This window comes from Chenopodium quinoa, unplaced genomic scaffold (assembly GCF_001683475.1).
Source record: "Chenopodium quinoa cultivar QQ74 unplaced genomic scaffold, ASM168347v1, whole genome shotgun sequence".
Lineage (NCBI taxonomy): Eukaryota > Viridiplantae > Streptophyta > Magnoliopsida > Caryophyllales > Amaranthaceae > Chenopodium > Chenopodium quinoa.
The window spans coordinates 1980555-2001111 of record NW_018745240.1 but is presented as its reverse complement, the minus strand read 5'-3'; the positions used below and the strand labels follow the sequence as shown (position 1 = coordinate 2001111).

Below are 20557 nucleotides of genomic sequence, written 5' to 3'. Positions count from 1 at the left end.
ATGTCATCATGATAAGCACAGATTTTGTCTTGGTTCCGGTTGCTCGCAGAACCCTTCATGGGGAGCGGTTTCTCAATTGAGAGCCGTCCCTTTATTTCTTTTAGGATAAACTGGTTATCCTTGTTAAACACATACTTTGGGGAGTATGGTTTGAATTCCTTTTTCTTCTTGGCCGGCTGTTTAGAGGAATCAGCCGCCCAGACCCCTTTTCTTTTTTCATCTTTGTTGGACGACTGTTTCTGTCGTCCTTCTCTATTGTCGAACCTCTTCCCGTCCGACTGTTTCATTGTACACAGATCAGTCGCCTGTATATAGGCTTCTGCTTCAATCAAGGCCTCTTGAAGAGTCGCCACCCTTTTTCGAACTAAATCAAATTTGAAGGTAGACCCGTCTTTGAGACCTCTAAAAAAGTCAGTATAAGCTACCTCATCCGGTAACCCTTGAATCTGTATTCTCATCAGGTTGAACCGCCTGATGTAGGAACGAAGCCCCTCCTTTTCACCCTGCTGAATTGTTCCCAAATCAAGGGTCGTTTTCTTCGCAGGGATGTTCATTGCAAAGTTGGAGGCAAATAAGTAAGCAAGCGTCCTGAAACTGTTTACACAACCAGTCGGCAGGTTGCCGAACCATTGCTGTGCAATTCCCTTGAGAGTTGCTGGGAAACACTTGCACCAAGTGGGATCATCCAACCCTTGAAGGTACATCAGGTTGGTGAATGCCATCAGATGGTCTTCCGGGTTAGTAGTGCCATCATAGGCGCCTACTAAAACATTTTTTACTTTGGCCGGCTGAGCGGCTTCAGTAATTTCCTTGGAGAAGGCCGACGGCTGTTCACCAAGTCTAAGCAGCCGTAGCTGCCAGTCCATAGGTTGGACGTTTTTTGCTGCAGGTCCACCAAATGGAGGTGGCTGCATAAAATATTGTTGTTGCGGCACAAATGGTAAATTTGGTACCGCCTGCGCACTATGAAAGCCAGACTGACGGGAGGTGCCGCCTGACTGACTCTCATGGTACGACTGAGTTGGCCTCATCGAGGCATTTCGCAAACTGTCCTGAAAATTTGAAGTAGAAGCCGACTCTGATAATCGGTCACTCTTCTTCTGCTCTAGCAGGTGCCGAGCATCTGTGAACGTTTGCTTTGACCCGTCCGCCTGAATATGACGAACCGGTTTCCTATTTCCCGTAGGATAACGGAGTTTTGTGAAATCAAGAGCAGACGGCTCCCGCTTCTTAGATTTAGGATGGGGAGTCGCCTCTCGCCCTTGAACTGGCTTCCTCTTCAGTGAAGTGGAAGGTTTTTTGGCCGCCTGCTCTTTGACTGAAGCAGGCGGTTTTTTGTTGATCAACTCTTGGATCTCTCCCTTGAATCCCCTCATGAAGGTCATGAGTTCGTTCCTTGTGATGGGAGCAGACCCATCAGTCGGCTGTTGCCGAGCAAGCGGTGCGCCTGCTGGCTCGCTTCCTGTTTGAAGATACTCCCGTTCCCTTATTTCAGTATGACGGGTACGGCGGGCCCTTAGGGTCCCGTCTGGAGCTGTATGAGTTTCAACTTCAAATTCACTTTCGGTATCATGGTCCGACTGAACTTGAGGGTCGTCTAGGGGACGCCTCTCTTCTGGGGTCGGTACAGACTTGGATGCCATCTCTGAAGTACTCTCCCCACAGACGGCGCCAAATGTTTCGGGGTTTTCTGATGTCCTGCGGGAGAGCTACAATTCCGAGACTGGAACCGGACGCCTGTACCTGCAAAATAACGGAGACTCCTGAGAGCTCCGCCTCCAACGGTCAAGTTAGTACCTGATTAAGGAGTAATTAATACAGAAATCAAAGTAATAAGGTCTCTCTAGGTGAGAGTATTTAATGTAGGTAATCTGCTTTGCTAGCGAGATCAGCCGGTTATTAGTGTGTTCCGTAATGTATTCGGTCCTTTGATTAATGAGGATTAATCGAGTATTTATAGCCTTGGGAAGCGTGCAACTCTCTAGGTTTAAGGTAAACCTAGGGCCGAACGGGCTTCTAGACTGAAATGGGCCTTGATGGCCGGTTGTCCCATTTGGCATGGGTGGACACGTGGCGTGTCTTAAGTGGTCCGTGGAGGACGCGTGGCGGAACCTGGTTGGTCCACTTGTCAAACGGCGCTTGGTGGATAAAAATCCCCTAATCACATATGTTTGTGTTAGATAGGAAAAGCTTCTGCTATGAGGATGTGTGGTTTAGCTTATATGATATGCCTCGTAGTCTTTTCCTATGTTTTTGGATCATAATAAACTTGTCTAATTGCAAAATTTTGGAATATTGTTCATGTTGGATTCGAAATGTGAATGAATGTGTATGGAATGTCTATTTCCACTTAAGCCAGTGATGAATACACAGTTCGAGTCTATTGTTGATCAATGTAGACGAGTCTAGGCGAAGGGTAGGGATAGAACACTTTTGTCATGTGTCTATGCCTTTGGGCTGTGGTAAGATGGAGTCGCTTCCCGGTTGTGGATTTGACCCCCTTGATTGGTAGTTGCTTTATTTGTTAGATCCCGTGAGGTTTATTTGTTCTACCCTTCATCATTCTTGTTGAGTGGCATATTTGGATCCTTGATTACGCATTTTTCGATCTTTGTGTTGACTAGTAGCTCCCGAGACCGACTTGACACTTTTAAGGGAGGAAGAGGGCACCTTTTTCATTTTTCTTATTTTGTTCCTTTTGTTTTGTTACAAATTGATTTTCTTTTTACATCATCTTACTTGCTAACCATGTTGAGCTTTAATTCCATTCTTGGTTAACCGTGTTACAAACCCGATGGCCAATATTTTACCAACCCTTAGTTGTGAAGCGTTTACCTAGATAGGTTTGTTGAGCTTATTGTTTACTAATCAAGAAATAAAGTTTGATAGTTGGTTTGAGAAGGTGTGAAAGTGAGCCTAATTGTAAATATGTAATGAGAAAGTCATTTTGCCATCAATAAAAAAGAGAGAAAAAAAAAGAGAAAAAAGAATTTAAAAAGAAAAAAAAGAAGAAGAGAAAAGCCGTCCGAATTGTGAAAAAGGCAAGGACACATAAATAAAGTTTTGAAGTTTGAAAGAGGTCATTTGAGTGTGTATTATATGGATAATTTGGGATGTGTAAGAATGTGAATCAATGAGATTGTGGAAAGTGAATTACATCTTTTGAACTATTGTTTTTGAGAATTGTGATTCTTGCGCTTCATTTAGGAATTAACCCCACTTTTTAAATTGTTTTCACCTACCTTACCCATTGTCAATACATTACAACCCTTTAAGACCCTTAGACTTTAGAGGTGTTCGGTTCTCAAACGGTGGAGGGAGATACCTTTCAACCCTATGGAAAGATTATGCGTAATCGAGATGTCGGGATACCTTTGTTATTTCCTCAAAACATCACTTTTTCCGGTTCCTTCGAGGAATCACGAGGGGCCAATTAGGGTGGTGATTTGAAGCAAAAGGGGAGGACGTGGCCGGTTTGGTTGGGTTTAGAGGGAAGCATGATTTCTTTGTTCTCTATGCTTGGTTTAGGTCTTGTTCGCATTTGATTAACGATATCTTGGATTGTGTGTCTCGTTGCTTGTTTGAGTGAGTTTTCATTCTGTGCATGGTTGTTCTAAGTAGGATCCACTGATTTCATTCCGTGCTTAATTTGATTTGTACGCAATGGCATAGTTTATTTGATCTTGTGTGTGTTTCCCTTGGTTTTTGCTCGAGGACTAGCAAAAGTGTAGCCTGGGGGGTTTTGACAAGCGCACTTTAGGGCGCGCTTTAGAGCATATTTTAGGATGATTTTGGATGTATTTGGGGCCGTTTTGGCCGATTATTACCTTGTTATGCTTACGTCCCCCATATTACGTGCTTCACGGGTTTTCGGTTTATTTTTGATGTGTTTTCAGGTAATATCAACCGAGTTTAATCGGATCCCGAGCCCTTGATGCGTAACCGAGATAGCCTTGACCGAAGTTCGAGGAGTTAAGGAAGTTCAAGTGTCGTGCATTGATTACATAGCACAGGCAGCACAGCCGTGTTACCATAGGCACACCCGTGCTGGCCTATAAGCAAGCAACCCCAGGCAAGGCAGCACGACCGTGCAAGCCAATAGCACGGCCGTGTCAGTATCCACGCACCAGCACGGCCGTGCAGGCCATTAGCACGGTCGTGCCAGATGTTGCCCGTGCCCGTGTCAGCTTTTGTATGAGCCCCGTGCTAGAGCATATTCAGCACGGCCGTGTCATTTTTAGCACGGCCGTGCCAGGAAGCTGCACGGCCGTGCCATATATAGCACAGCCGTGCCAAATTGAAGAAGAAATCCGGTTTACCTACTGACAAGCTAGCACGGCCGTGCCAAATACAGCACGGCCGTGCTGATCCAGGGTTGACTGCGCGCTTGACTTCTCCGAATTAGAAGACGTATATAAGGCCCGTTTTTAAGAGGATTTGGGAGAGAGATTTAGAGATAGTTTTTGAGAGCTTTTGTAGAGAGTTATTGGAGAACGTTCTTAGTATTAGAGATTCTTTAGTTTTCTTAAAGATTATTCTATCGATTTTAGTTTCTTGGATTGATTTGAAGCAAGATTTGTGAAGATTCTTTGTATTATTCACTGACGACGGATATCAAGGTTCTAAACTTTTCCATTGATTCGCATCAACACAATTGGTATTATTCATTGTTGTTTATTAATCTAGCTTTATTATTCCTTAATCAGAATTCATGTTTATATCTATTATGCTTTTGGAATTCATTATTGCTTTGATTATGAATATGTGTGAGTAGTCTCCTAGCTAGGGTTTCGGGATGAAACCCGGCCTAGGTAATCTATGTAATTGAGGATTGGTTTTGATAAACGGATTGTGATTAAACTGATTATATGCGATTGCATGTTAATTCACTATAATAGGAGTAGCTAACCTAGAGTCTTGAATTTGATTGCATGTTATTCTTGGTTTGAACAAGAGATTGTGAATTGAGTATTTCATTATTGAATGTGGTTTGATTATGTATCGAGTAATGTTAAGTGCATGAGAAATCCAAGCTTTGTATTGCCCGTTGTCTTCCTATCACACGATATTGATCAGACATATAGTCTTTGCTTATCCCGTTTGTCTCTATGATTCCTTGTTGCGTAGTTACCGATGGTTTGGTGAATTCTCGTTCTCCCTAGTGTCTTAGTTTATTTGGTTTATCCCATCTTATTAGTAGTATTTTAGAACACCATTTTCATTGATTTCGAACTAGCTTAGGTTTAAGATTGATTTGCATTTACTCTCGTTCCTCGTGGACCGAACCTTTATTTGCCATTGTACTTGGTATTAGGGTGTTCGTATAAGAATTGTTTGATTGAGAGTTAGATTGTAGCGACCGATTTAACCCTCGTCACTCATTCATGTTACTATTTTACTACAATTTTTTATTTTTTTATTTTTATTTTTCAGAGAAATTTGAAGATTAGTATCAAAAATTTGTATTGTCAAACTTTTCATAAGTCTTCACACATTTAACTGAAATTTGGATGATTTCTATTTAAAGATAATGCACTCCTATCACACAATTCAAATTAAATTATAATGCACTCCTATCACACAAATTAAATTATACGGAGTATATACAATGTAGTTATTTTTTTAAAAAAAAAAAAAAATTATAAGATAGTATGTGCACCAACTTTTAATAAGTGGTGACGTGTATTGGTCCACATTATCCACTTAGGTTGAGTTGTGAGGTTATGTGCACTGCATACCTAGCTGATAATATACTTGGCGATAAACCTGGGCACGGGCCGGGTTGGCCCGCGTGCCGCCCGGCACGGCCCGCCGTTCGGAGCAGCCCGGCACGGCCCGAAGTCAAGCACGACACGGCACGAACGTCGACTTCCGTGCCACGGGCCGTGCCACGGACACGGTGGAGAATTCCCAGGCACGGCCCGGCACGAGCACGAGCAAGGCCCGCCGTGCTGGCCCGCAGGCACGGCCCGAAGGCACGGCCCGCAGGCACGGCCCGAAGGCACGGCCCGCAAGCACGGCCCGCGGGCCAACGGCTAGTTCAACACTTCAACGGCTAATTAACGGCTAGTTTTTTGCCAAAAATTCTATAAATACTCACCTCCATTTCATTCCCAAATCACAAAATCACAATCTCTTCTTCTTATCTCTTATATTCTCTAAATCTCTAATAATCCTTATTTTCTTAAATTCTCTAATTATTCTCTTAAATTCTCTAATTATTTTCCTAATATCGGAAAAAATTAAAAAGTTCGTACTCGTAATTAGTGGAGCGTTGAAGCACGGTTGTAAGATCTAAACTAATCTTAAATTTATTATTGTTTTATTGTTATTATTAGAATAATCTTGTTTAATTATTATTGTTGTTAATTGTTATTGTTGTTGTTATAATTGTTGTTATTAATTATTATTATTGTTACAATTGTTGTTATTATTTATTTTTGTTGTTATTGTTATTGTTATAGTTGTTGTTATTAATTATTATTATTGATATTTTTATTGTTAAAATTGTTGTTATTAATTATTATTATTATAGTTAACCACTTTTTATTAAAAAATTAATTGTTAATTATGGCATCGAACAACCCATCATCTAGGTCTAGGGGAAAGGCCGACTTATCCGTAGTAGTAGTTCTAGGGAACCACCAAATACAACGAGCCCCCAAATTACGAGTCAAACCAATGACCCCATTTACTTCCCCCCGGGCTATGAGCCATATAATACGTCGGGATTTCCAGCACCACCACTAAACCAATTTCCACAACCACCATACCAATTTCCACCTAATTATATCGGTAATCAACAAAACTATTGTTCTAGCCAAGGTAGCCAAGAAAGTACCCGAATTCCCTCCGGTTCTACTACCCCTTCTACTGCCACTCCCACTAGTCCCCCTACTAACCAATACACACATCATGAATGGTTAACCGAAACTGAGATGCTACTTTTGAAAAACCGAAGGACTGAGGTATGGCGTTATTTTGTCCTAAGTAAAGATGGTGAACAATGGGCAAAATGTAAAACATGTAATAGTGTATTCACGGCAGTTACCAAAAACGGGACGGGACACTTATCTAGACACATGAAAGCTTGTGCAAAACCAGCTAGTGATCCAACCCAGCCCAAAATTTCCCAATTCCATCCATACGGCTTTACATACAACTATGAGAGGGATAGGGATGAACTAGGAAAAATGATAGTACACGCTGAACAACCTTTTCTTTTCTCGGAAAGTGACGCATTCAACACCTACATTAACAAAGCACTACAACCCCAACATAAAAGAATCTCTAGGAAAACCGTTCATTCCGCAGCAATGAAAAATTTCCTAGAGTACAAAGTCCGGTTACAAGCCGAATTGAGTAACCTTAAATGTAGAGTATCTTTAACAGCCGATTCTTGGGATAGTGGTTATAAATATCACTATTTATGTGTGACTTGCCATTGGGTAGATGATCAATGGATGTTACAAAAAAGAATAATACATTTCAAAATGCTGGAATACCCACACACCGGCATTAACATTGCTCACCATTTAATGCAAGCAATAGACGAATACAACCTTCGAGATAAAATGATGTCTATGACTTTTGATAATGCAACCTCTATGACATACACAGCTAATCTTATCAAACAAAACTTAACCGATGTACTATTAGACGGTGAAGCTCTTCATACTAGATGTGTTTGCCATGTACTTAACTTATGTGTACAGGATGGAGTTCGGGCAATTGGCCCATACTACAGCAAAATCAGAGATGCTATTATGTCTATTAATAGCTCTAACATGAGATACCAAGAATGGAAGAGTTTTCTAAAACAACAAAAGATAAGGGTAATAAAAATTAGAACCGATTGCCCAACTAGGTGGAATTCCACCTATGACATGTTAACAAAGGCAATTGAGTACAAGGGCCCGTTAACATTATTTTACAACCAAAAATTTCCACAAAATGCTTTGTATGATGATGATTGGAATAACTGTGAAAGATATATGCAATTTTTACAGTTATTATATAACATGACGTATTGTTTTTCTACTGTTTACAATCCTTGTGCTCAAAACTTTCTTTCTAATGCATGCTTACTCGCCCAACTTTTCGCTGATCATCGCGATCAAAGTGATTATGATCAGTATCTTCCAGCAATGGAAAAAAAGTGGCGTAAATATTATAGTGAGATTCCTTTGATTTATATTTTTGCTTCCATATTAGATCCTAGGCAAAAGTATGAAAACACATTTATGTTAGTTGACATTTACTTTCAATGCATGTTTCTTGACGATGATGTAGAAAACTATAAGACTAATGTGAAGGATCAGTTTTTTGCTTTATATAGAGTCTATGAAGCCAAATATGGCACCGTTCCTCGCTCAGGGCCTTCCCAACCATCTAAAAACGTAAGTAAGAAGGCCAAACATTTATTTTCACAAGCTACTAACTTGATTTCAAGGTTTTCAGGTGATTCATCAATCAGGAGAACGCAAAGCGACGTCTCGGAGTTGCAGATGTACCTGAGTTACGACTTCACCAAAGGCATGGACGACGATGAGATAAACAGCCTCGACCTCCTTGCATGGTGGAAACAACAAAGCTCGAAGCATCCAACTTTGGCGGCAATGGCACGAGACATTCTTGCTATCCAAGTTTCCTCCGTCGCCTCCGAACGAGCTTTCAGCGCATCCGGAAGGGTTTTAGACGATAGAAGAACAAGTCTAAAACCCGAAACACTAGAAATGTGCGTGTGTTTCAAAGATTGGTTGGATGCGGAAAATCGCTCACAAGACCGTTCTTACGACCACAACGACAACGAAGAAGGAACCTCCGCTTCCGGTTCGGGTTCGGCTAGTTCCCAATCTATGCAACTAGCCGATGACCTTGAAGGCGAAGGCGAAGACGAAGACGAAGACGAAGACGAGCAAGAAGAAGGAGAAGAAGAATAGACAATTATTGTATATTGTACGATTTTAAAAATATCAATTTTATCATTTTCCAATTTTTGTTTAATACCATCATTGTATGATTTTTATCATTGTTATCATTGTACAATTTTCTCAACTCAAGTAATAATAATATAAAGTACGCATTATTCACATCCAAAGTCCAATTTGCCTTTTTTTCCCCGTTTTGTTACAATTTGTAAATTCATATTAAAAAAAAATAAAATTATACCAATTACTAATAAATCATAAACATTAAATTTTAAAGTAATAGTATAAAGTAAATATATAAATATAAATATTGAATATACAAATTATAAAACATAAATATTCAACTTATAATTATAAAATTCATAACTTAATAACTTATAACTTATAAGTTATAAACTTATAAGTTACCTTATAAAACTTATAATTATAATTTTATAACTTATATACATTATAAACTTATTAATTAATAATGTTGTCATTAAAAAAAAAAAAAAAAAAAAAAAAAAATTGGAAACTGCACCAGCCCGCGCGGGCCAGCCCGCAGCCCGGCACGTGGCCGGCACGGCACGAGCCCGCCAGGCACGAGGGCCGTGCCGTGCCGTGGGCTGGCTTGTGAAAATGGCCGGCACGGCACGGCACGAAATCCTGGGCCCGCCGGCACGACCGGCACGGCACGAACCAGCCCGCGGCCCGCTAGGCACGGCCCGCGGCGGCCCGGCACGGCACGGTGCCCAGGATTACTTGGCGATATTCTAGCCAAATTTTCCAATTTCTTAAAAATTTATTTGAAAAAAAAATGTAAATATATTTTATCAAGACAAATCAATAAGAATCCCACATAAATACATAACCATATTTTTTTTTTTAAACGAAGCCCAAACAGGGCAACCTTACCCATTAATTAAAAACAAATTGTTTGAGAACTAAGGAAACATAAGCATTGGAACTAGAGAAAATGGTTGGGTTTTAGAAATTATAATTCATCATCAAGCATTAAATTATATATTCTACTTTTCAATTAGGCCTTGTTCTTTTGAGTTGTTCTACTCTGTCCTGTCCCGTCCTGTCCTGCCCTGCTCTGCAACCTCTACTTTGCCAAAATCTGCTCTGTTGTGCAATGTGTGGAAGCTCTGCGCTGCTGAAATATGATCTACTCTGCTAAAATCTGCTCTGCTCTGCTAACTCCTACTCTACTCTGCTCTGACTAGAAGCTCAAAAGAATAGGGTGTTAAACTTAAAAAACAATACATTCTTCTATTAGGTGTATTTTTTTTAAAGAATGTATTAGTTATATTACTCTATAATTACGTGGGTTGAACACTATAGGTATTTACATATGACATTGCAGAGCCTTCCTAATTTGGGCCTAGGGTGATTGCCCCTCAAAATATAGCTCAAGATTAGGCACTGTAACCAGTGACTAAGCAATAGATTGACATGTTTTGTTGGAATTAGGAGCGTCAATTCGGGTGTTCGGTGAATTCGGGTTGGATTGAGTCTAATTTTAAACTTGAGTCATATTAAAACTAGACTTGTTCAATGGGTTAGGGGCCCATTTAATGTCCTGACCCAACCCTTTTATAAAAGGGTTTTGCCCATCCAACATTTAAATGGGTCAGACTTTTAACGGGCTGTATATATACGGGTTGGAGCTGGCTCTTAAAGGGTCACTGATTAATGTTTCATAATCCTTTAACCTTGAACACTTCCTCTCATCATCCTCTGTTGTCTTTCATCCACCACAATTAAAATATCAATTTGAATATTGAAATGATTTTATTAAAAAAAGGGAAAATTCTAAAAAATTATAGATCTACAAAATTACTTTGCAAATTTCATCAACATCACTATTTTTTTTATGAATCTTTAGACGAATAGGTTGAAGACATTGAAATTTTCAACTCACTATTTTGAACTTAGAGTTGGAAAATACAAAAAAAATACTAGAGGAAGAGATAGGAAAATAACAATAAAACAGTATGAAGGAGTGAGAAAAGGCTCGTTATCGCCGTCATCGTCCTCGTATAGTCGACCATAAATGTGTTTATTATTTCTACGAATGCTTTCTCTCTCCTATTGTATTTTTGGCTATTCTCTCTTTTAGACCACTCTTAACGGTGAGCAAAAAAATTGCTCACCCACTCTCTCTCTACCCACTTTCTCTCTCAACAAATTAGTTTTGCTCATAGGCAAATTTTTTTCACATTTTCTCTTCCAATGGTGAGCAAAAAAAATGCCCATCCACCACTCTCTCTCTCTTACTTTTTCAATACCCCACCATTACTTTCTCTCTCCTACACAACACTTCTTTATTTATTAATTTCATTTATATTTTAACAATATTACTCCAAATAAATAAAAACTAGTTTAAATTTGTGTAACTTATTTTTTTTTATTTTTGTCTTTTTTATCGTTAAAATTTGTCGTAAAATTAAGTACGTTATATGAAATAATTGTAAAAAAAAAAGCTCAAAATTTCTTAAATGTTTTTATTTATTTTAAAAGCGGTACAATACTAGAAACCAATTACATTTGCAACGTCATGCGTAATTAAACTTAAGAAATAAAATAAACACAACAATTAAAAAATAACTCGACTGCGTACGGAAAAGTAGGTAGGCCTAGTACTTGGCCTAAAGTCGTGCTAATTTTTCCCTAATTACCTGGCTCGTATTGTAACCAAATATGTTCGACTAAATCACGTTTTAGAGATAGATGAATTTCTCTATCACGGAGGGAAGCTTTTCGCTGTAGAAATGCGTTAAAGTCAAAGTCGGTAGGTCGGCCTACATTGAATTCAAACGGTGGCGTTGTAGACGTTGATGCTGGTGTTAATTCTTGTTGATCTTCTTCGTAGAAGGCTCTTAGAACTTCGGCTCGAGTGTAGTTGTGGCGCTCATCTTCAACAATCATGTTGTGCATAATGATACAGGCTTTCATTATGTCCCGCAGTATGTCCTCGTCGTACGCCAGCGACGGTTTTCGTATTATTGCAAATCGAGCTTGCAAAACACCGAAAACTCTTTCAACGTCCTTTCGAGCGGCAACCTGGTGGTCAGCGAACATTTTATCTTTGGCCAGTTGAGGGAATGTGATACCCTGAACAAAAGTTGCCCACTTCGGATAAATGTCGTCGGCTAAGTAATAAGCCATGTTGTATTCATGGCCGTTAACTGTAAAATTTACCGGAGGAGCTCGACCATGCAGAACCTCATCGAACACTGGTGAACGGTACAACACATTAAGATCATTACAAGATCCGGGAATACCAAAGAAGGAATTCCATATCCATAAATCCTGATCCGCAACGGCTTCCAGTATTAGCGTTGCTTTCTTGTTCCTACCGGCGTACTGCGCTTTCCAAGCTGTTGGACAGTTCTTCCATTCCCAATGCATGCAATCAATGCTGCCTATCATGCCTGGAAAACCACGCAGTTCATTTTGATGTAGTATCCGGGCCAATTCATCAGTTGTAGGGTTTCGCATGTACTCGGTTCCGAACTGATCAATGACCCCGGCACAAAAACGTTGTAGGGCAACTCGAGCGGTTGACTGACTGATTCGAACGTATTCATCAACGGCGTCTGCAGCCATGCCGTAGGCTAACATTCTTATCGCGGGTGTACATTTTTGCAGAGGTGATAAGCCTAACCTTCCAGTTGCATCCCTACGCTGCTGGAAGTAAACATCACCTTCAACGACCTTGTTCATTATACGTAAAAACAAAGGTCGTTGCATACGAAATCTTCTTCTAAATTGGGTGGTGTTGTACACAGGATTATCGGAAAAATAATCATTAAACATCCTGGCATGTCCCATTTCCCTATCTCTTCTGTTCGTACCCCCTCTACGTGTTTTTGAAGTACGTTGGGATTGTGTTTGGGGCATGAGGAAAGATGGGGGTTGGTATGTGAAGAGTTCATTAACGAGTTGATCATATTCTTCATTATTGGAAGAAGATGAACTTGAACTTGAACTTGATGATGGTCTGGAATACATCATGTATTAATATTGTAATTTTTTGAATTGGTGTGGTTGTGGATATGTGTCATGCCTACTATATATAGAAAATATATCAAATGAATATGTGGTTACAAATCTGAATGACCACACCGACTAAAGCAATCAAATTTTCAGCCACGGAATAGGTATACTATGCTAGTTGACAATGACAAATCTTGACAAAGTGAATTCAGAAAAATGTGGCTACACCATGACAAAGACTTATTGCAATTATGTCGGTATCAATGACCCAAAGTAAAAGCATACTGACAAAGTTAATTCAGAAAAATGTGACTACACAATGACAAAAATGTGACTAATCAATGACAAAGAGTTATTGCAATTATGTTGGTATGAATGACCCAAAGTTAAAGTGAAATCAGAAAAAAGTGACTACTCAATGACAACAATTGAATGCAACTATGTCGGTAACAATGACAACTGAAATCAACTTGTTAAACAACTTGTCATTCAATATTGGAAAATCAGAATACAAGTTTACATATGACATTGAAATTAAACACATCACTAATACAAGTTAAACATAAAAGACTACATTGCGCATAATTAAAAACTTAACTAATACAAGCGTACACCTACTACAACCAAACATGCTTACAAACCCTGTAATTTACCTAGTAAAAAATTCTTGTACGACTCTTCTTCAGGAGTGAGTGGCGTAGGCGAATTCTTCAGAGCTTGCACCATATCAAACTAGGTTTTCATCTTATGAATGTCAAGTTCCTCCCTTTTCCTCTGTTCCTTGTCCTTTTCAATTTTGATCCTCTCTTCCTTCAGAATGGCCTCCCTCTCGCGAATTGTAGCGAATTCCTTCATTCGTTCGCTAAGCTCAGACGAACCACTTTCTGAAGCTACTTCTTTCCCTTTACGCTTGGCCTTTGCTTTCTTCACACCTTCGGGTCGTTGTATTCCTCCGGATGAAAAACCATCCGTAGGGGTTTCATCCCCTCCATCATCTCTGGACCTCTTCCCACTTCCAGCACTACCTTGCTCCTCAACATCACAGACAGCTTTTCTTTCCTTCTTTGACAAGGACCATCTCAGCTTTGGCCTCCACTTTAGATCTCTATTAAGCATTTCAACCGCGTGAGGAAAAGCAAAATTGCGACCTAGGGCGAGATGAAAAAGCTTCGACGCACTTTTTATACGGTCAGCTTCATTGTAACCACTCCCTCCCTCCGGAAGTCTACCTGCTCATCATAGCAAGATATCCACTGTAGTGTGTCTGCTGCCAACCTTCTCCAGTGCGACGTCAGACTCTTCATAGGTCTTGGCGGAAGTATATGCGGCTTCTCCGCATGAGCAATTTGATATGCTGCGTGTACATCGCGCCAAAGGGAAGTTGCTTTCTGGCTCGTACTTTTAATAGCATTCTGGCTGATCTCCAAGTACAACCCAATCAGAGTTTCATCTTCCGCAACTGACCAAATTCGAGTCGCTCGTGCAACAACCTGGTTGGATTTCAGTTCGGGAACTGGTGGAGGATATTGCGGCGTCTCTGGTACGCTGTCCTCTTCGCTCTCATTGAATTGTGTGTTGCTATCATGTTCAGTTTCAGGTGTACATTCTTCATTAACATGGTTTCGTAGGGGAAACTGAGTGGGTGTCTGATATTGTGGAGGTGGTTGCAAAGACGTATTGCCCATTCTTTGCAAGAACAATTGAAACTCGGGATTAGTTAGGAAATCATCACTAAAAGCAGAAAATTGTTGACAAAAATTTGGGTTGTTTGGATCCATTAAAAGATTCTGCATCACAAAACAAAAAGATAAATATTTTTACAAAGATTTAGTCAAAAAACAAATTAAAATGACAACAAATCCAAAAAAATATCAACAACTTTCTTCAATTACATAATGCAATTACATTACATGGCATACAATAATTTTTTTTCAAAAAATCACATATATACTAATTTTAATACATAACTAAATTTTAGTATTAAAAAAAAAAAATTAACCAATAATTGCAAGACTTTATTAACTACAAATTTAGTAATGTATGGAGAAAACATCAACAACTTTCTTCAATTACATAATGCAATTACATTACATGGCCTACAATATTTTTTTTTTCAAAAAAACACACATATACTAATTTTAATACATAACTAAATTTATATATTAGAAAAAAAAAACCAATAATTGCAACACTTAAATTACTACAAATTTAGTAATGTATGGAGAAAATATCAACAACTTTCTTCAATTACATAATGTAATTACATTACATGGCATACAATATTTTTTTTTTCAAAAAATCACATATATACTAATTTTAATACACAACTACATGTATATATTTTTTTAAAAAAATTAACCAATAATTGCAACAATTTAACTACAAATTTAGTAATTTATGGAGAAAGTATCAACAACCTTGTTTAATTACATAATGCAATATAATTACGTGGCCTACAATATTTTTTTTATTCAAAAAATCACATATATACTAATTTTATTACATAACTGAATTTAAATATTAAAAAAAAAAAAATATTTACCTGAATATGGGTGTTTTGCAACAAAAATATTCTTCTACAAATTTAAAATGCTTAAGAAAATAAAAATGTGGAGGATTTAAAGTGATTACGAAATTATATCAAAATATATCAAAATGCATGTCTATTTATAGAGAATTTAATTTTATGACCGTTGGTAATTTTTTTTTTTTTTACTAAATATATTTTTCAGAAAATGAAATACAAATATTATTACCGTTGTAAACGGCTCTAATTTTTTCATTGGCCAACATCCTGCGCAAGACACGTGGCGCACTCCCACTGGCGGACTGACGGACGCGCTACAGTAACATTGCTTTTTTTTTTTAAAAATTTTTGAACCTCAAAACGACACGTTTTGAGGTGCGCCTTTAAGGCTGCTTGCCCAAAACGCGTCGTTTTGATATGCTGGCAGCCAAATTTTTTTTAAACGTTGCTGCACGTTGTGGGGCCCACTTCTAACACTATTCATCAGTAAAAATGCCCAAGCTATGGGCGTTTTTGGATTTGCCCATGGGCTCTTTTTTGGTTTTATGGATTTGCTCACCATTGTAGTTGATGAGCATTTTATTTGCTCCCAAAATAGGCCCATGAGCAAATAAAATGCTCACCATTGTAAGTGCTCTTATATGAATATCATATCTATTGAAAATTTTTTTATTAAGGCCTATTTATGTGTTTTTTTTAATAACAATTTAAGAAGTCCATTTTTTAGCTTTCTCCCTTATTGCTTCCCAAGTTTTAAACGAGCCGAATTGGGCCAAGCGGGCCATGATTCAGCCAGCCCATTTTAGGTTTGCATTGACCCTAGCCCGACCCAGCCCATTTAATTAAAGCTTGGCTCAACCTGGATCCGACCCATTAAACAGGTCTAATTAAAACATTATGTCCAATTGCCTATCCAACTCGAAATCTGAATAGATATTTTTCGGGTCAGTTTTGTGTCGAGTCAGTCGGTTCAGACTTTGACGGCTCTAGTTCGAATCTCCTCAAAAATAGTCCACTAACGCTCGAAAGTGGGAAACAAAATAGAAAGATGAGTTACGTGGTAAATACGCTGACGAAGAAGAACGAGGTGGACCAGTGGCGTCACCAGGATTTTCGAAGTGTGGGTTCGAAACTTCCGAAATTTGAAATCATAATTAACAAAGGAATAAAAATACAATAATTAAATATTCAGTACATAAATAAGTTCAAACTATGGATTACAAATAGATTACACATAGAAAAATGAAAAAAAAAAAGACTACAGAAGCATTCTTCGAGTCTTCATACTTTGGAAGCATTCCAATACATTATCATCACTAACTCTTGAAAATAAATCTCTTTCAAGAAAAGTGACTAAATTATCATTCAATAGTTGATCACCCATACTATTTGGCAACTTATTTTTTACGTATGTCATTGAGGAAAACACTCGTTCCACGCTTGCAGTTGCAACCGGAAGGATCAATGCTAGTCTTATAAGCAAGTAAACTAAGTTGTAAGCAGTATGCTTATTTGTTTCAACAAGCATCATAGAAAGCTCATGAATACCCTTCAAGTCTCCAAACCTTGCATCTTGGCGCACATCATTAATATAAAATTGAAGCTCATGACGAAGTGCAGTCATCGTCATATCATTAGTTGGAAACTCTTTGGGATATAACTCAGCAAGTCTCAACAACTTTTGCATATCAAATGCCGCAAATGAATTGATCGGGTTTAAGCATGACACACAAATAAGTAACTCCATATTTTCTTCATCAAATCTACTATTGAGCTCTTGGAGTTGTAAATCAATGACACTTATAAACATTTCTACCCGAAATCGATGAAGATTTGAAACTTTGGCAAAGAAGCGTCTTGACCTTCCACGAGGAACATACATATCATCCATAGTAGGAACTTCTACATCATGTTTAACACAAAAACAAACCACAAGATGTAAAAAGTCTTCCCACCCATGGTCCCTCATTTGTTGTAATCCCTCCTTAGTCAATTTAACATATGTCATGGCATTAACAATATCTTGGTCCCCCTTTTGCAGAGCTTGACACAATTTATCAGTAATCCCAAATATTTAGGACATCAAATGTATCATAAATACAAATTCAAATGATTCAAATGTAGACATGACAGTGATAGCCTTCACGCGATCATCCTTATAAATCTTATTTGATCCAATCTTCTCAAGAACTTTAACAATAGTAGCATACAATGCGGTAACATTTGAAACAGTTTTGTAATGTGATCCCCACCTAGTATCACCAGGCCTACCTAAGCCATGTTCTTGGTTTAAACCTTGCCCACTTTCAATTTCTCCTAGTTCTAATGCTTGTAGAATATGTTGAGATTGTATTTCTCTTATCATTTCCCTTCGCTTACAAGAAACACCAATAATATTCAACAAAATAGCAAGTTGATCAAACAACCAAATACAATCATCATTATCCTTAGCAACAGCAACAAGGGTTAATTGAAGTTGGTGAGCAAAACAATGAATATATTAGGCTTGTTTTGTTTCATTCATGATCAAAGTCTTGAGACCATTTATCTCCCCCCTCATATTACTAGCACCGTCATAACCTTGTCCACGAACTCTAGACAAACTCAATGAATATTCCATAAGCAAAGACTCAATTGCACTCTTTAGTGACAAAGCAGTAGTATCCTTAACATGTACAATTCCAAGAAACCTCTCATTTATCTTCCCTTTATTATTGACGTAACGCAAGCAAAGGGCCATTTGTTCCTTTTGAGATACATCACTTGATTCATCAGCCATTATTCCAAAATAGTCATCCCCAATATCATCAATAAGAAGTCTAGTGGTTTCTTTGGCACAACAATTAATAAGTTCTTTTTGAATTGAAGGACTAGTCATTCGATTATTTCTCGGGGCATTACCTAGAACAACCTTTGCTACCTCACTATTATTTTCTGAAAACCATGTAAAGAGTGCAAGAAAATTACCCCTATTCCAAGATTCTTCACTTTCATTATGCCCACGACAAGCTAAACCTTGATTTAAAAGAAATCTAATACATTTCAATGAATAAGTCAAGCGAGATTTGTATTGTAGTTTAGCTTCCTTAGAATAAGTGCAAAGAGATTCAACAACTGATGTCTTTGGGTTGATAAACATACTATATTTCTCATTAGCCTGATTATGGAAACTACCAATACCACCCACATGGACATCAAATCTACCAGTCTTATTCCATCCTCTAAATCCCCCTTTAATAAAGGAATCATTAACAACCAGAGAATAATCAACTTTATCAGTGAACAAATAGCACACAAAACAAAAAGCCGCATCTTTCTCAACACTATATTCAAGCCACTCATATTTATCAAACCAAGTAACATTAAAACGACGCATACCTCCAACTTTTCTTTGAGGAAAATTATGTGTGCGTGGATAACAACGTTTCTTTGTAATATAGCCTCTCCTTACGGCATCTCGATCATTAGGAGGATACTCCATAATTGGAATTCTTTTTCCAGGGTCATGTGGAAGAAGATCAACATCATAAATGCGAGTATCATCGGAGTCAACAGTAGTATTTGGAACACTTGGACCTGTGTTCTCAGGTGGTGGAATTGTTGCAGCAATAGGAACCTCATCATCATTAGGAGACACATGTTCTTCTATTGGAGGATCCCTTGAACTAGGTGAAGAACAAGTTGAAGACTTTTGTGACTTCCCGGCACGTTTCCAAAATGACTCTAAACTCATGGTATAATAGGTATATACTGCTAGTCTGTTACACACACATGATAAATGCAGAATGAAATCAATGAATGAATGATAAATCTAGAAAGCTAATTAAAACTATCGTAATTAAAGATTACAGTCAATTACTCAATTAGTAAACGAAATCTAGACGGCAAAAAACGAAATAGCATATGAAATTATGAAAACTAGAAGGCAGAAAACGAAATACAGAAAATAGCATATGAAATTCAACAATGTAACAAAAAAAAATCCCCAAATTGAGAACTTGAGAAGTAAATTAGATAATTATAACCAAACTTCAGCAATTTACAAAAAATTGGCAATTCGTAATGTATATTAGCAATTTAGCATATGAATTTCAAGTATTCAATGATTTAGCAAAAAAAAATCCCCAAATTGAGAAGTAAATTACATTTGCAAAAAAAAAATCCCCAAATTCACTTACCTACATACACCGATACACGGCTGTGAGGCTGTCAGTGCTGTGACGGACGACGGTGGGTCTGCTGGCCTGCTGGGTGAGTGGCTGGAGCGCTGCCGCTGCCACCGTGTTCTGGCGTTCTGCTGGCTGCTGCCGTGTTGCGTCGGGAAGAGAAGGAGGAAGAACGGGAAGAGAAGGACTGAAGGAGGAAGAACGGGAAGAGATTAAGAGAAGGAGGAAGAAGTTAGGGTTTTGCAATTTGGGGGAATGAGGAAGAGGAAAGCTGGAAGCAGGGAAAGCTCAGGAAACAAAATTTTTTAAAAAAAGTGTGAGTTATGGGTTTTGAACCCACAAACTCTTGTGTGATGGGAGGTAAAAACAACCACTAGGCTACAACTTTACTTGTTGTCATATATTACACAAACATTCTATTTAAACCTATTTTGATTTTTTTTTTTTTTAAAAAGAAAGTTTTTAATTTTTTTCAAAAAATCAGTGGGTTCAATGAACCCACTTAAACCCACCCTAGCTCCGCCACTGATTAGAGAAGTATGCCATATTTTCTTGCCCACACGAAGAATAACTTCTTGGTTTCGGCAGGGGAATGCTGTTGCATCCACTTTGCAGGAATGTCCTTCAAAAGAACAGTCAAAAGTTCAAAACTCATTTCCGAAATATACTGGAAAGTAGAAACACCGAAACAAGAAAAGAAGTGTTTCCGAATATAATTACCAAGAAAAATCTTTTGTAAACACTAGTAGGCTGCATTACTGCAATGAAGCTATCTTCACTTTGTTTCGGATTAGCCCTTAGCAAAGCATCCTCTTTCTCCACTTCAGTCACTGGCCTTCTGTTTGACATGTACTCCTTCACCACAGACTTTCTTTCTTCCGAAACTATTTTGAGCAAAAATTAAAAAATAAGTATAATCCTGAAATTACTGATATTTACTGAAATCAAAA

General features: G+C 38.3%; 1 protein-coding gene across 1 annotated transcript; it reads right to left on the bottom strand.

Annotated features, from left to right (window-relative positions):
• Positions 1-17941: 17941 nt before the first annotated feature.
• LOC110711203 (zinc finger MYM-type protein 1-like) lies at positions 17942-18817 on the bottom strand. The gene has a single exon (XM_021889583.1). It carries the CDS (start codon positions 18815-18817, stop codon positions 17942-17944), a length of 876 nt encoding a protein of 291 aa, XP_021745275.1.
• Positions 18818-20557: the final 1740 nt, after the last annotated feature.